The sequence below is a fragment of the Pelobates fuscus genome, chromosome 2, assembly GCF_036172605.1.
Source record: "Pelobates fuscus isolate aPelFus1 chromosome 2, aPelFus1.pri, whole genome shotgun sequence".
In the NCBI taxonomy this organism is placed as follows: domain Eukaryota; kingdom Metazoa; phylum Chordata; class Amphibia; order Anura; family Pelobatidae; genus Pelobates; species Pelobates fuscus.
In genome coordinates, this window is record NC_086318.1 from 262,053,442 (window position 1) to 262,070,790 (window position 17,349).

At 37.7% G+C, this 17,349-nt stretch overlaps 1 protein-coding gene across 2 annotated transcripts in view; it reads right to left on the reverse strand.

Annotated features, from left to right (window-relative positions):
* The window catches only part of GNPAT (glyceronephosphate O-acyltransferase), a 61,263-nt gene that overhangs the window by 39,694 nt on the left and 4,220 nt on the right, over positions 1–17,349 (reverse strand). For both annotated transcript variants that reach the window (XM_063443363.1, XM_063443362.1), the window contains exons 4-8: positions 13,571–13,700; positions 12,899–13,026; positions 7,746–7,821; positions 1,520–1,671; positions 1,293–1,423 (exon numbers count right to left, since the gene is read on the reverse strand). In XM_063443363.1, the coding sequence (XP_063299433.1) occupies positions 1,293–1,423; positions 1,520–1,671; positions 7,746–7,821; positions 12,899–13,026; positions 13,571–13,700 (617 nt within the window). The remainder of the gene's footprint in view (positions 1–1,292; positions 1,424–1,519; positions 1,672–7,745; positions 7,822–12,898; positions 13,027–13,570; positions 13,701–17,349) is intronic.

A 17,349-nucleotide genomic window follows, 5' to 3' on the forward strand; every position in this document is an offset into this window, starting at 1 on the left:
CATATCAAGAGTTTAAATGGAAATCTATTTGCTGTGCACAGAAACCTTAAAGGGACTATATAGTCACCAGAACAACGACACCCTCCCCCACCCTATTCTTCCATCCCTTTCTCTCTTTTCTATCTATAAGTTTCTCGTTCATAAACCTTTAGAACTAAAGTTGACAGCCAGTGGCTGGACATACAGAGGAATACTGACAGGCATACAATATTGTTAGAGGAAGTAAACGGCTGGTTCCTAGGCAATCACTACACACAGGTTTCTAGGACACAACCCTTTAAAACTAAAATTGACAGCCATACCGAGATATCCTGACAGGCATTCAATATTGCTATACTGCACCCTGTATGCTGTATATATGTCAATGGATATGCACTATGTGATGTTCTCAATGCATGTGCACTGTTTCCCGTCCACAATATCGACTTATTGCACCATGTATGCTGTTTCTATGTCAATGAATGTGCATCTTGTGATGTTCCCGATGTAGGCGCATTATTTCCCGCCAACAAAACCTAATTACTGCACCATGGAAGCTGTATATATGTCAATGGTTGTACGTTATGCAATGTTTTCGATGTATGTGCATTATATCCAGTCAACAAAATCGAATTACTGCACAATGTATGCTGTATATATGTCAATGGATATGCACTAGGTGATGTTCTCGATGCATGTGCACTGTTCCCCGTCAACAAAATCGACTTATTGCACCATGTATGCGGTTTCTATGTCAATGAATGTGCATCTTGTGATGTTCCCGATGTAGGTGCATTATTTCCCGCCAACAAAACCTAATTACTGCACCATGGAAGCTGTATATATGTCAATGGTTGAGCGTTATGCGATGTTTTCGATGTATGTGCATTATTTCCCGCCAACAAAACCTAATTACTGCACCATGGAAGCTGTATATATGTCAATGGTTGAGCGTTATGCGATGTTTTCGATGTATGTGCATTATATCCCGTCAACAAAATCGAATTACTGCACCATGTATGCTGTATATATGTCAATGGATGTGCATTCTGTGATGTTCTCAATGTATGTACATTATTTCCTGTCAAAGAAAATTTAAAAAGAATTTAAAAAAAAAAAAAAATCAGTTACACAACCAATAGCATTAAATTGACTAAAATAATTATGCAGTGTCCAGAGCCCTTCAATAGCATACTTTCCCTATAATACACAAGTCACAGTTATGTATGTATTTATTTTTACACATTTATTTTATGTACATACACACACACACAAGCACAAAAAGTGCAAACTTCCATTGCGTAACAATATACCTGGGAATTAGATTATATTGTGAACGATTTATTCTTCCTGACGTCAATGAGCGCAGTGACATAGGCTGTCCGAAGTAAACGTGAATGCTTCCAAAGTTGTCGTTCAGTAGTTTTCTGGCTTTTATCAAGCCCTGCAAAGCAAAAATAAATTAAAACATTAAAAAGAAATGATGACACACCTCTGCTTTTAGACAAGAAATATGTGTGATTTCTGAAGCATGCCTTACTGATGTTGATTCTTTGGGTTTGGGTACGCCAAGGAGTTCATGTGCATAGAGTGACTCTTCCAGTATCCTCTCATAACTGATGCTGACTGGGACCAGATATGTGTCAAACACTTCTCCTTTAAAGAAAGGCTCCATTGCAACGTTTAGCAGACCTGAGAAAAATATGTGGTATTTCACGTGAAGTAAACTTATATAGCGCTCATTTACTACTGTGGGGATATTTATGGGATAATATGGGAAAATCATAGTAAACAGTTGAGAATTGCCCACTATTTCAATTCTCAGATCCCAAAGATCGTTATTGTGTAAGTGAAATGTATTCCATATAAATAAAATCACAATGTTATAAAAATAGATACAATTTATTGTGACAAATTAAATAATAATAATAATATGTAACATGCGTGATAATAATCAACGAATATTCAGTAGAACATGAGTATGCAATACAAATGGCAATACATTCCAATGGTTATCATAGCAATTGCCAAGAAGATTTATGATGGTAGTTCACAGAAAGAAACAAAAGTGAAACTTACACACACAGAGCTTGCAGCGTAAGGCAATAAACTTCGCTAACAGTTAGAATAACCCTTTCAATGCTGGCTAGACCTCCTAAGTAATTAAGACCTATTCTCATGTAATTTTAAATAAAACAACATTTATACCAGCTCATTAGTCATTTCCTGGAACTATCCAATAAGAGTAATCTACCATGTTCTATAAGCAGAATTTTAACTTGCCTAAACAGATATTTTATCTTATTTTAGAGCAAATCAATACACCTGGATAAAAATCACGATATGCTAACATGTGATAAATCACATAAATACATAATTATTCTTTTCACATCTGCAGAATGGGATGGTTATAACTATATACTTCTTAGTTAACTAAGATTTCTAAATATCGAAATCTGATCGTGATTTATCCAGTCATATATCATGCTATTAGAAAAAATGTAATTAATTTAGATTAATTAAATGAAACCTGTATAATTACCAGTTGAGTAGACATTCTCATCTGATGAGTAGGTAGTCTCAGGAACTGAATGGATGTGTGATTGGTGTGTAAGAAATTCTGAGTGCCCTGGAGTGGATATCTGTCATGGATTTCTCTGCATTGCCCCCGACTGCTCACCTCTTTGCTTCTTTTCTTGCTTACCTCTCTCTTCCCTTTGTCTTAACTTTTTTAAAAGGGAAAATTCACTAGGTGATAGACCAATAGAAACACTGGAGGTGTGGTTACCTTCCAGATAGCAATTTAAGTATTTGGTCTATAGAGGGCAGTCTCGTCCCACTAAACATTCCTATCCAGGAAAGAGTTAACTTTACCTGGTGGCTATTTTAACGTCATTTAGCTTATCTTTATGGTTATTTATAATTTAAGTTTTCTGTCAGTTCAAAGAGTTTCTTTGGGCTTTCTTCAGACTAGGTGTCTGGCAAATTCTGCTATAATTTCTAATATGACAGTTATAACTAAGTATGACCCCTAAACTTACAATGGGACGTTATACAATATCGAAAGTAAAATTAAATTATTTAATCTTCTCTGTCACAAATCTCTGGGTTTAGAATTGATTATATTCCATTAGCATTTAGACAGTCTGTCCATCCCCCGTTCTCATTTCTTATCAATTTGGTTTGTATATACTAAGCATTCCTTAGCTTCTGGCAAAGTAGTTAGTTTTACAGAAAGGATAGAAATCTTGTGTCTTTTGTTGGCTTGAGAATAACAAAATGGAGTCTGCTCTGTTCAGAGTGACTGACAATATACATTTTAATTTCTATCATAGCACAAAATGTCTGCCGATATAAATACCCTGACACTACACAATCTATACTCATGCATATTTTAAAAGGGCACGCTAAGCACCATGACCATCACAGTTCAGTGTAGTGTTTGTGATGCAAAGAGTATATGGGCACAATCCCATCCTTGGTAACCTTGAAAATTTGGCATGTACATGTCTGCATTATCATTATAAAGTACGTTCAACCTGGCTGAAAGTGCTTCGTTATTATTATTGACTTAACTTGTGCCAACTTATGCTTTAAAATATTATAAAGAGGTCAATTTAACAAGTAGACCATTACAAAATGTCACAGGAAGACAGTGAAACCTCGGAACTCGAACAATTCAGAAGTCGAACTAAAATTTTGCGTCTCTGTATGCGAACGATCCTCGGTACCCGAACACATCACGTGGCATTCACAGAGGGACACAAGTGTGGGGAAACATTGGATACAAGTGTGAGATGAGAAAATATGGTCAGATTGACTATGTAAAGGGATAGAGGGGAATATAGGGAGAGGAAAACCAGAGGGCAGAGGGACAAGTAAAGGGTGAAGGGATATGGACAGAATTATTATGCAAGGAGAAAGAGGAAAATGTGAGGAGAAGCATACCAGAGGACAAAGGGACATGAGTAAGGGAAGAGGGACTATGGACATAAAGATACAAGCAGAGGAAAAAGGGGCATTAGATATTTTGAACCGGATACAGCCATTTTATATGCTTTTGTATGTAATGCCAGAAGAACAGTTACCTATCCCCATCCATGTAATTTTGGGGGTCTGGAACGGATTAAAACAAATTTACATTAATTTCTATGGGAAATGTTGATTCAGTTCTCGAACAGCCTTCTGGAACGGATTAATTTTGAGTTCCGAGGTTCCACTGTAGGTTTAGGAGGACCCTGTTCAAAAAAGTTTACAATTGTGAGGATTAACCCACTCGTTGTAAAACACATTATCAAGAAGCATGAAATGGGTGAGCTATGGATGTCAGTAAGACGCTTGGTTTTTCGCAAACTGTGCTGTATGTGTATATAGATTAGAATGCGCTTAGTTGCTTATCATTTTCTAAATTAAACAAACCACACATGATACATATCCCAAGTCCATGGAATCAACTAAGTATATTTTGATTCTAATGTTAAAAATGATTCACAAAATTCAAAGTGGGTCCCAAGGTGATTTTAATAGGCAAAAAAGCATTGATCGTGTAACAGCCCAGAATAAATGGTTTAATATCTGGAACCCGGATGTCAGATGACCAACAGAAGGGAGTAGAAATTTTACCTTTTATTACCATCAGAAATAATGAAAAACAATGTAAATACAAAAAATCATGGGCAAAAGAAAAGTACTGTTCTCCTGTCTCACGAGTTTCGCCTGGAATAGCGGCTCTTTCAATTGGTAAATTACTCATTCATTTTTTTATTTCTTATTATTTCTGGTGGTAATAAAAGGGAATATATTTACTCCCTCCTGTTGTTCAACGGATATCCGGGTTCTAGATAGGGGAGTGCCACCACCAAAGTGACACAGGTCTTTTTAACTTGGAAACAATGATCTCTATTGATGTACAATGAAGACTCTAGATGTTTGAATACATCCTTTATAAAAAATATATATATATTTCTTTAAAATTATACACGATAGGTTTATATAATTTTTTCTATGTATTTTCTTTTATTTTTTTACATAAATTTTTTTATATTCATTCTATATATTTATTTTTCTCCTTATAAATTATTAGATTAGTAGTTAATGTTTTTGAGTTTAGATTGGGACTTAGATTTAGTCGTTGTTATTTAGAAGGATGTACTCCAAAAGAGTCAAAAGGAAAGCTGACGGTGGAACGCAACTGTCATGGCGCTGGAACGCAAACAGCTCCTTTGAACTTTCCAGTGCGAAAATCAGTTGGCTAACAGATGCCGGCTGTAACACGAACATGGCCGTTCCAGTTACAGATCTACGGAAAGCCATAGCACCTATTGAAAGCTTAAGGATTGGATGATGCCTTCGGAAACACTTACTAGGAGGAGGGTGTAACGGATCACCTGGCACCCCGACTGGGTACCTCCGTTGAAGGAGGCTCCAAGCGTCCGCAGACACCACAACCACTACGACAAGGCTCCAGGTTCCAGTGGGTGAACCTCTCCTCCAAGAGAGTGAAGCAGGAGCAAGCTCTTACAAGAGCTTAGAAGTTATTATCCAAGGGAGCATGCAAAGCATAGCAATCCCTTGTAGTGATATAGCAATTCCCCCAATAAGAGACAGGACTCTAGATTGAGGGTGAAGAAGAACTCTAGTTTAATTACACACACTCTGCTTTTATGCAATTCCTTTCATTAGTTCAAAAGTTAGTCGGAAGTCCTTTTTTCATGCCCAAAACAGTTCCACAGATTCAAGCTGTGCGGTCGGTCTATTTCTGCTCTGAAAATAACAAAGTCCCATCCGAAGTCGCCGTTCGAATCGTCGAACTCACTTCGACCTTTGTCGAAGTGTCGAAGTGAAACCGGGGTTGTTTCCGTGGTGTTCTATTGTCTACCAGAGGTCTGTTTTACACCCAGAAATGACAAAGTCCCGTTCGAACGTGTGTTCGAATCTTCGAACGGGACTTAGTCTCCAGCCGCAGTGTCGAAGGGTAGGGGAAGGTACAGCTCACCACGTTCGACTGGATTAAAATGGCCGCCACCACGTGTTCGACTGTAATGGCGGCCACTTCGACGGCTTCTGCACTACAACTGCATTCGAAGTGCCAGTTCAAAAGGGCCAGGAACAGCATACAAAAATCCATTGTGCCCAAATATACTTCTTGAAGGGTTAATACACCCCAGGGCCATAGTCGCAGGGCAGGAGGCTAGCAACCAGGCTTCTCCAGTTCACAGTGGCGAGGTTGGTTCCGCCACAGAGGGTATAAGCCCTATTTAAAGAGACTTTGGAGGGATCAGATTAGAATGCCTTTATTTGTGTTGAACTTTTAAATGTATTGATTGTTCCGGAGAAAGTCCACTTTGTGTGGAGGAAATGCGTTGGACAGCTTTTTACTTGTGACTATTTATATTCTTTTAAGGGCTATTTTGTGCCAAAATAAAAATGTGATTTTTTTTCCATCTGATCCTGACCATTGAATTTGATTTTCTGAGACATCGGTTCCTGGAAGCCAAGGGGAAGCAGATGGTTTTGCTGCCCTAATTCCCTGTGGGGAGATATTCAAGGCGTTTTCCACTGACATCTTGTGAGTGCAATCAGTATCTCTCCTACATTGTTACGTCACAGTACATCTCGATGTGTTGTTAATTTGTTTTTTTGCAGGTACACAGCTGTATCCCATTTTTTGTATATTTATATATTGTGTTGAAAAGGGGTTGCCATTTGTGAAAGCCCCTTGGGAAGCTATACCTATTATAGGTGAAGTACTCTTGCCTACATTAATTGGTTTCCACTTGTAACACATTGGTATATGGGTGGTGCGTATATACTTTTTAACTTTGAGCCAGGTGCTCCAAAACCAGTTGAGCACTACATTCAGTCTTCAGTCATATATTTGACAAATATCAAAACTGCTACTCCTAGAAGGCACTTGTCTCTAGTATCTCTCATTCACATGTACTGTATTGGAAGCCACTGACAGAATACCCTTTGAAGAAAGGATGTCGTTTGCCACCTTAAAGGCACAAGAGGCTACAGAGTTTAGAGCCTATACCCTGAAAAGGCTCTAACATTGCAAGTTAATATTCTACACCATAAATGTATTTTTTTTTATTTATTTACATGTATCTACAATAGTTACAATTTTGAGGGTAAGTGCTTATGTTCACAATTAAGCACCGCACTTGCACATTATATATTAGGTAGGGGTGTATCACCTAAATATAAGGTGCATATTTGGTATATACTTTTCTAAAATTAACTTTGTTACAATCCCTGGCTGTCAGACAACCGGTCCTGTTACTTCCTAAATCAAGAGCAGGGAACTGATCAGAACACCAGCCTTTAAAATATTTCTCATTGAGCTGCATTAGGAAATCTGCAATTGGACAGCCTTTGTAAGCCAATTTTAGATATACTCCATAATTTAATGCATCCAATGTTTTCACTGGAGGTATATTTACTAAAGTTATTTTTATTTATATTGTATTTGAGCAGTGGAGTGGCCCTTTAACTCAATTATTTATAATGCAGATGAGTTATAGAGTGTTACATTTACCGAAGAGTCTTGAAATATTGAGTGAGTATACAATAGCTATTTATTCTTGCTGAATGGGAAAAAAATGCATTATGATCAAATATTGGCAATGATAATGCAAGTAGTCTCCGTGTTAGAGAGGTAAAAATCACAGGACAATAATAAAATGTCAGTGAAATTGAACCTGTGATCAATTGATCATTTTATTCAAGATTGTAACCTTTTGTTAAGTCATGATGTTACATACCAAGCTTTGGATTTAACGTCTTGCACGTTCTGCTTCTTTGGCCTTCAACAAAGAATTCCACTGGAGCATGTCCATTCTGCAAAAGGAAATTGAATATTATTTTAAGCCAATAAAATCAATGATAAAATGTGTTTGAGTATACTTCTACACAACTAAGCAGAGTTGGTTTGGATTTGCCAACACAATATTGCGACCAAAAACAATTGCATGGGGCCACACTTTAGAAATAATGCAGTTTCTTTAAATAATTTAGGTTTACTGCAAAGGTCTCGGCGGCCAGATGTAGGTGGCCAACCTGGACGTAGTCTGTACCGAGGTGCAGGCAGCGGGTGCACGCACGCAGGCTACAGAGGCCGAGGTCCATGAGCTCAAGCAAGAGATTCAAGAGGTGAAGAACCAGATGCACAGCCTAATACACTCCCACACCTCCCCGACACAGAGAGTAGATCTCCCCGAAGACCGCAAGAGACACGCCAATATTAAACTTCGAGGTATCCCAGACACAATAGGCCAGGCTGAACTGCCACATAATTTAAGACGGCTGACAGACACACTCCTACCTCATTCTCAGGCCAAAAAAAAAAAAAAAAAAATTCAGTTAGAGGGCTGTTACAGGATAAACAAGTCCCAACAGGCTCCATCTGATGCCACCCGTGACGTAATTGTTCGCTACCACTCCGTGACAGACAGGAACCGCATTCGAGCAGCAGTGAAGCAAAACGCCACTGGACTTTGAGAACTCCAAATTTACATTTTTTCATGACCTCACCAGGAATACCCTACAATTGCGGAGGTCCATGAGCTCAGTCACGAGCCAATTACGGGAAGTCGGAGTGGAGTATCGATGGACTCTTTTTCGAGCCCTCAAAGCTACAACAACAGACGGTAGGGAGTTGAGGCTCACCTCCATAACAGACGCCGCAGTGTTTCTTCAAACACTGGTACTGAGCCCACACCCGGATGAGCCCAACATTGCCTCCAACACCCAGACTGAGATTCCAAACTGAGCGAGACCTTCCACACTTAGAGGGAAAGAGAATCCGGGAGCAGCGAATGCGACCTGACCACCCACCTTGCCCAATGCTGCATTTTGTTAAATTGTATTCCTGTTCCGAATTATCACGGTTATTTTAATTTTTTTTTTTCTTTTCTATTTTCATTCTCTCTCTCTCGCCTCAACATTTCACAAACAACTCTAGCCATGACTAGGCCCAATCCACAGTCAAAGCCCCAAGCTGGCCCATGATAGCCGTAATAGAGCCCAGACACACGGGAAGGAAACCAACTCTCCCCTCCCCAGAGTCGCCCTAGGTTAGGGGACATTCTTCTACCGGTCACAACGATGGGCACCTTACTAACGACGCGGTCACCGATAGCCTCACCTGACTCACACATACGACAACGTGACAATATATGCCTGGGATGTGTGGGGATATTTATGGGATAGTAATAGTAAACCGTTGAGAATTGCCCACTATTTCAATTCTCAGATCCCAAAGATCGTTATCGTGTAAGTGAAATGTATTCCATATAAATAAAATCACAATTTGTTAGAAAAATAGATACAATTTATTGTGACATTTTAAATAATAATAATAATAATAATAATAATAATAATAAGTAACATGCGTGACAATAATCAATGAATATTCAGTATAACATGGTATGCAATTAAATGGCAATACAAAAACATTTTTCAATGGTTAACAGTCTTAATTGTCAAGACAATGATTTATGATGGGCTTCACAGAGAAACGAAAGTTTCACACAGAGAAAGCTTCCCGCGAATAGCCATAAACAACTTTTATATGCTGGCTAGACCTCCTAAGTAATTAAGACCTATTCGCATGTGATTTTAAATAAAATAACATTTATACTAGCTCATTAGTCATTTCCTGGAACCATCCAATAAGAGTAATCTACCATGTTCTATAAGCAGAATTTTAACTTGCCTAAACAGATATTTTATCTTATTTTAGAGCAAATCAATACACCTGGATAAATATCACGATATGCTAACATGTGATAAATCACATAAATACATAATTATTCTTTTCCCATCTGCAGAATGGGATGGTTATAACTATATACTTCTTAGTTAACCAAGATTTCTAAATATCAAAATCTGATCGTGATTTATCCAGTCATATATCATGCTATTAGAATTTTTTTTATTAATTTAGATTAATTAAATGAAGCCAGTATAATTACCAGTTGAGTAGATATTTTCATCAGATTAGTAGGTATTCTCAGGAATTTGAATGTCATGGGTCTCTTTCTCTATCTCCTGACTTAGCCTGCTTCCAACTCTTTGCCCCCGACTGCTCACTCTCTTGCTTCCTTTGCTTTCTCTGCATACCTCTCTCTTCCCTTTGTCTTAACTTTTTTAAAGGGAAAATTCACTAGGTGATAGACCAATAGAAACACTGGATGTGTGGTTACCTTCCAGATAACAATTTAAGTATTTGGTCTATAGAGGGAAGTCTCGTCCCACTAAACATACCTATCCAGGAAAGAGTTAACTTTACCTGGTGGCTATTTTGACGTCATTTACCTTATCTTTATAGTGGTCTATAACTTGAGTTTTCTGTCAGTACAAACAGTTTCTTTGGGCTTTCTTCAGACTATGTGTCTCCAATTCCTGCTGTAATTTCTAATATGACAGTTATAACTAAGTATGACCCCTAAACTTACAATGGGACGTTATACAATATCGAAAGTCAAATTAAATTATTTAATCTTCTCTGTCACAAATGTCTGGGTTTAGAATTGATTATATTCCATTAGCATTTAGACTCATTTCTTATCTTGATTTGTTTATACTATGCATTCCTTTAGCTCTGGCAAAGTGGTTAGTTTTACAGAAAGGATAGAAATTTTGTGTCTCTTTGTTAACTTGAAAATAACAAAATGGAGTCTGGTCTGTTTAGAGTGACTCTGACAATATACACTTTTAATTTCTATCATAGCACAAAATTTCTGCCGATATAAATACCCTGACAGATGGACCGCTAACAGACTAACAGACTTGCCCGCTATAGCACACAGCTATACCAAGCCAAACAACTTGTAAACTTTCCTCAATAAAACAAAGATTTAAAAAAAAAAAAAAAAAAAGAAAAAGAAATACTGATGCTCGCTGCAATCTAAAGATACCATAAAACAAAGTAGGGAATGGCTGACAAAAGGCAGAGCTCCGCTGTTAAGTTTTGTCCAATTCCAACAGCTGTCAAAAATGACGGCTGTTGGTTTCAGGCATCAATCTATGGAGTACCAAAAAAAAACAACAAAGTGCTCTAAGTTTAAAGACGCTTAGACAAAATCGAGAAGTGTAAAGTGAAAGCAGCTTCCACACAAACGTAGGGACTCCCCACCCTACTGTAACAGGATATACAATTAATTACAAAATGGTAAAAATATACCAATAGTAAGAAAAGTGCATAGCGCTAAAATTAGTGTAACACTTACCCCTAGGGGTTGAAAAATGACAACACTGTCAAGATAAATAAAAAAAACACATATAATGTAACACCATAGGCAATTGGTCAGTGGACTATTATAAAAATGTTCCACTCACAATGGTAAGAGCATAGTATGGATGAGCTCAGGTTACTTCGGCTTTAGTGTACTCTAGTGACACTCAACCTTTTCTTATGAAGTATAGAGGGTCCATTTCCTCATGAGGAAGAAGACCAAAAGGGGGAGAACAGGGGGGCAGAGTCAACCCTAGTGCATTAAACTAACAGTCACAGTTTACAACGGTGGTGCACAGGTTGCCTCTCACCTAGTATATAGGTAGATGTATCAATTAAGGGAGATACAACCCTTCTTTATTCAGCAGCAGCAATAGTAGATGATCCACAGGACACTGTCCTAAATAGTATAACAACAATTTATTGAATTTAAACATACACAAAGAATGTCCAAATGGTCCACATACTGAGATGCATTTTGCAAGTCACAGCCCGGCTTCATCAAATCAGTATCATGCTGCTGCTGATCCCTTGTTTAAATAACCGTATGTGTGCTTTGATTGATAAAGCCCCGCTCGTGGTTCCTCCAATCATATTGTGGCGCCCGACATCACCTGTGGGTTATTGTCGGCTTGTTACTTCTTCCATAAACTATCCTCGTATCCAGGAAGTTACAGGACGGCAGTCCATTACGTCATTTCCTCCTCTCGCTTGCCAAATAAAAAAGTCCTTGCCCTTTTTAAATGGATAAGAATGAGAAGCAAACGGTGCACTACAGTTGGTTGGCTCTGCCCCTCTGTGTCCCCCTTTTTGTCTCCTACCACATGAGGAAATTGACTATTTATACTTCATAAGAAAATGTTGAGTGTCACCAGAGTACACTAATGCTGAAGTAACCTGAGCCTATCCGTACTGGGCTGTTACCTATGTAAGTATAAAAGTCTGCTGACCAATTACCTACGGTGTTACACTATATGTTTTTTATTTATCTTTACAGTGTTGTCATTTTTCAACCCCTAGGGGTAAGTGTTACACTACTTTTAGCGCTACGCACTTTTTTTACTATTGGTATATTTTTACCATTTAGTAATTAATTGTATATCAATCTATGGAGGCTTACATGGTCTCTTCACGGTTTTATTCTTTCACATATGTAGTAGACTTTAGTAAGTGCATAAGTGTAATACACAGACACGGCCCTGGCAGGTGAAGCACCAGGAGCTGGACAGAGCCCCCCAGAAAGAAATGGCAGCAGCCACAAGGGACAGAATCAGGCAAGTAAAACCTACCTTTGCGGCACTCTGTGGCCACTGGACCCTAACCAGAATTGTAACTTTAAGTGGTCTTTACAAAATATGCTAAATCCCCGAACATGACAGATCACTTTAAGTATGATTCAAAGTGAGTACAAGAGATATAAACACATTCAAATTACAAGAATTAAACGAAATTGATAGATATAATGCATGTCTTTTGAGAAAATCAAAATGACTAATAAAATCCTTACATACTTTATTTTGGCAATTTGGGAAATAAGACCCCAATATTGTACTAAATTTTTTAATTAAAACAAAACAAAAAAACAGTATTTTGTTCAACATAAGCACATTCATAATTTGCTTTTACATACAACATTGATCAGTAACAAACAAAAAATACAAATAATTAATAAATACTGACCCGCAAGATAGTCTTTACATATTCTGCAAATACTGCCCAGTATAGTTTGTTCCCTCGGAACGTGCGACGCATGAAGAAGGCTCCTGACATACGTAACAGTTCTCCAACAATTTTCATTCCCATGAAGTCTAAAACATTACAAAATTAAATTAACTATTTTATCAATACACACACACACACAAAAAAAAAACAAATAAATAAATAAATAATAATAATGCATTCCTCATGTAAGGCAATAGGAAAAAAAAAATTAAACAAAAAAAATTAAAAGAAAAAAAAAAAACAAGAGGAAGCTTAACCAATTGGGAGATTTTCATTCTGGTCTATGAGGTTTGATCTTATTCCATAAATCCCAAAAGCATATGCAATATGTAGTTTATTCCCCAGGAGCAGAATCACTTATCAAATAAGAGGATGGTAAACTAAACAGTCTAACTAAACAAATCATTAAAATTAACTCTAAGATGCAATTTCACCTAGTCCACTGTTAGTGGGTGAGTAGAATGTGGAAGCATATAGGCTACTATCAGACACAAGTAAGTAAAACATTTCATATTATACAGAGAGATATATATATATATATATATATATATATATATATAGATAGATATATATATTTATATATCTAATAGAACATCAAAGTCAAAGTCTCATAATGAGGTAAATACATGCCCATTCCAGCAGCGATGACAGGAAGTGCCAAGTCATATGTGTACAAAATGTAGGACATCATCAAAAAGTCAATGTAGCTCCGATGGCTGGGCAAGAGGACAACAGGATGTTCCTGAATAGCTTGAGTAAGCTACAGGAGTAAATCAAAACATACATGTATAAAGAATGTGATTGGCTTAGTAAAAAACACATTAAGATGATCACAACAACTTTTAAAACAGGATGAAATCACCAGTTAGTCATAATTTGTAAATGGTATGTCAAGAGAAATACTTTAGGATTAATGCTACTAGAATTAGATTTCAAAAAATGAAAACAAACATAAAATAACATCAGTTTACACTAAAACCTTATTTCACTGAATTAAAACAAACATTCTTACGTTGTCTTTGCAGGTAAAGCATAAATATATGTGTGTACCTTATATGACAAGTATATTTTATTAACACTTTAACCCCTTAAGGACTGAGCCAAATGTACAAGTTGTGATCAAAACAAAACGTAAACAAAACCTGGCATTTGCGCTATATGTCTGTCCAACCGTAACTCACCTCTTTCATATTAAATGCACCCACCCTTATTATATATCATTTTATTCAGGGGAAACAGGGCTTTCATTTAATATCAAATATTTAGCTATGAAACATGATTTAATATGACAAAAATGGGAGAAAATTAGAATTTTTTTAGTTCTACATGACATGTTAACTGTCAATGTCATAATACGGTTTGCTTTTACTGCAATAAAATACACATATTTGTATAGGTTTTATGGTGTTTTGGGAAGTTACAGGGTCAAATATAGCACGTTACATTTGAAATTGAAATTCACCAGATTGGTTACATTGCCTTTGAGACTGGGTAGCCATTTGGTCACAAACACTGGCCAAAGTTAGCGTTAGTATTTATTTGTGTGTGAAAAATGCGAAAAAACACGCCAATTGTGCCCATTGTTTGTGACTAAGTGGCTACTAAAAAAGACTGGACATACCCCATTTGCAATACCTTGGGTTGTCTACTATTGCAAATGGTATGCCATCATAGGGGTAATTTTCATTCTTGGGCTACCATAGGGTCTCAAAGGCAATGTAAAAAATCTGGCGAATTTTTATGTGAAAAAAAATGAAACACAAGCCTTATATTTGACGCTGTAACTTTTGAAAACACCATAAAACCTGTACATGAGGGTTACTGTTGTACTCGGGAGACTTCGCTGAACAAACATATTTGTGTTTCAAAACAGTAAAAAGTATCACAGCAATAATATCGTCCGTGTAAGTGCTGTTTATGCGTGAAAAATGCAAAAAACGTCACTTTTACTGGCGATATCATCGTTGTAATACATTTTACTGTTTTGAAACACTAATATTTGTGTTCAGCGAAGTCTCCCGAGTAAAACAGTACCCCCCCATGTACAGGTTTTATGGTGTCTTGGAAAGTTATAGGGTTAAATATAGTGCTAGCTAATTAAATTCCCTATACTTTTGGCATGGGTTGACAGGCAGGTCCCGCTAATTGTAATTAATTAAGATACCTAATTATGTAAAAATATTACATAAATATATATTATTTCGTTCTATGTATATTTTGATAGAGATTATATATATATATATATATATATATATATATATCTTACAATACAGTTAGAACGAAATAACACATCTATATATTTTTAAATTTTATTTAACGTATTTACATATTTTTTTTAATATTATATATATATATATAAAAATCAGTCTACGTGTAATTTGATATTAATAGTAAAATACACCTAGACAGTGTATATATATATATATATATATATATGCACACACACACACACACACAAATTGTATTTTATTTCCAGCCAGCAGAGGGACTACCTTTCATTACAGGCAGTCCCCCCCTGCTGGCAATGCAGCAAACCCGGCCATGTGATTCTGAGGTCCTCGCAAGGACCTCACTCTCACATGGCCGGGTGGTGCACAGGAGGAAGGATCTGCCGCGGGGGACTTCCTGGGAAAGACCGGGTAAGTAAAAAAAATAAAACCTGCAGCGTTTAGAGACGCTTAGAATAGGGCGTAAAAGTACGCCCTCCGGTTTTAAGGGGTTAAATTGTACACCTATTGTTTACCCACTAAAAATAACTACATACTGTGCATAATTTTATTTTATTTTTTAAAAACACATGCTTAGCAATAAGAAAACATTTCAAGTGTGCAGTTTACATGCAGCCCATGAAAATCAACCGTTCCTTAGATAAACTCTAAACTGGGGTGAATCAATAAATTTCATGTCATTTTTTTGTCCATATATTTTATTTACAATCTGCTTGCACAATATAAACACATTAGGGAATATTTATAAGTGTTACGAACACTGGTATAGTAGATACCCTTTTCGCCTATTCCTTCCGAACTGCTGAGCCTGAGTGATTATAGCTGCAGTTCGGGGGTAGATACGAATAGTTTCAGACGAATGCAGCTTCCAAGTAGTTTCTCCCCAGCAAGTTGACAGTTACCCAAACAGGAGTCTAGAAACAGGAGTCACCCATTTAAGGGAGTTTGCCATGAGTTTTTGGAGGGGCCTGCTTGCCCGCCTCCTGCCCTGTGACTATGGCCCCTGGGATGGATTGCCCTTTAAAAGCGTTACTTGGGCATAATGGATTTTATTGTGCTGCTTATGGCCCTTTAACTCCTATGGAAAGGATCTGTACTCTTAAACTGGCACTTTAGATGCAGCCGAAGTAGTCGAAGTGGCCGCCATTCAACAAACGCACACGTGGTGGCGGCCATTTTAATTCAGCCGAACGTGGTCAGCTGTGTTTTGTCGTCGAATTCATGGAACTAAAATCGGATAATCGACGGCACAAACATCGCTGAAGATTTACCTTCTTTTGAACTTTCCCATTCGAATGGAGTCGAACGCCACATTAACACTGCTATTTGCATGGACGGCACCCGTTCATGCATTCGAATGACATTTGCATTGGGATGAATAGGCCGTCCGCACAGCCCAAATCTATGGAACTGTTTTGGGCATGAAAATGTGCGTGCGGTCAAAATATGACTTCCAGCTAACTCCCGAAGGGCGGAACGGATTCTAATGGTTTTTGGATATGTTTGTTCCCTATGTATGCTGATTCAGAAAATGTGATGTATAGTTATAAAGTTATAGAAATTGGGTAAAAATGTGTGTTTAAACTGTAACCAGTTAGCGATTGGATGGTTACTGATTGTCTGTGGGTGTCTCCCTTGCATGGGAGAATTGCATAAAAGCAGAGTATATGTCATTAAACTGCAGTTCTACTTCATCCTCAATTTAGAGTCCTGTCTCTTATTGGGGGAAATCTGCTACAAGGGATTGCTATGCTCCTCATACTCCCTTGCTATAATCACTACTAAGCTATTTTAAGAGCTTGTTCCTGCTTTACTCTCTTGGAGGAGAGGTTTACCCACTGGAGCCTGGAAGTAGTTCCAGGGTGGGTAAGAGACGGCGAGACCCCAACCAAGCTGCGACGGTTCTGGAGGTCTGTGGTGCTTATGGTGTCTGGCGGAGCGCTTGGAGCCCTCGGGAAGCACTAGGAGCATCCATCAACGGAGGTACCCAGTTGGTGTGCCAGGTGATCCGTTACACCCCTCCTTTCTGCCTGTGAGATAATTGAGTCAGCTAACTTAATAACTCAATTATCTCCAGGCAGTAAAAACATTTTCCCCAAAACTTGGAACGTACCCTAAAACACAATGTATACCCATAAAAGTCCCATCCCCTGATAGCCGTGATCTGGGTGACCAACATAA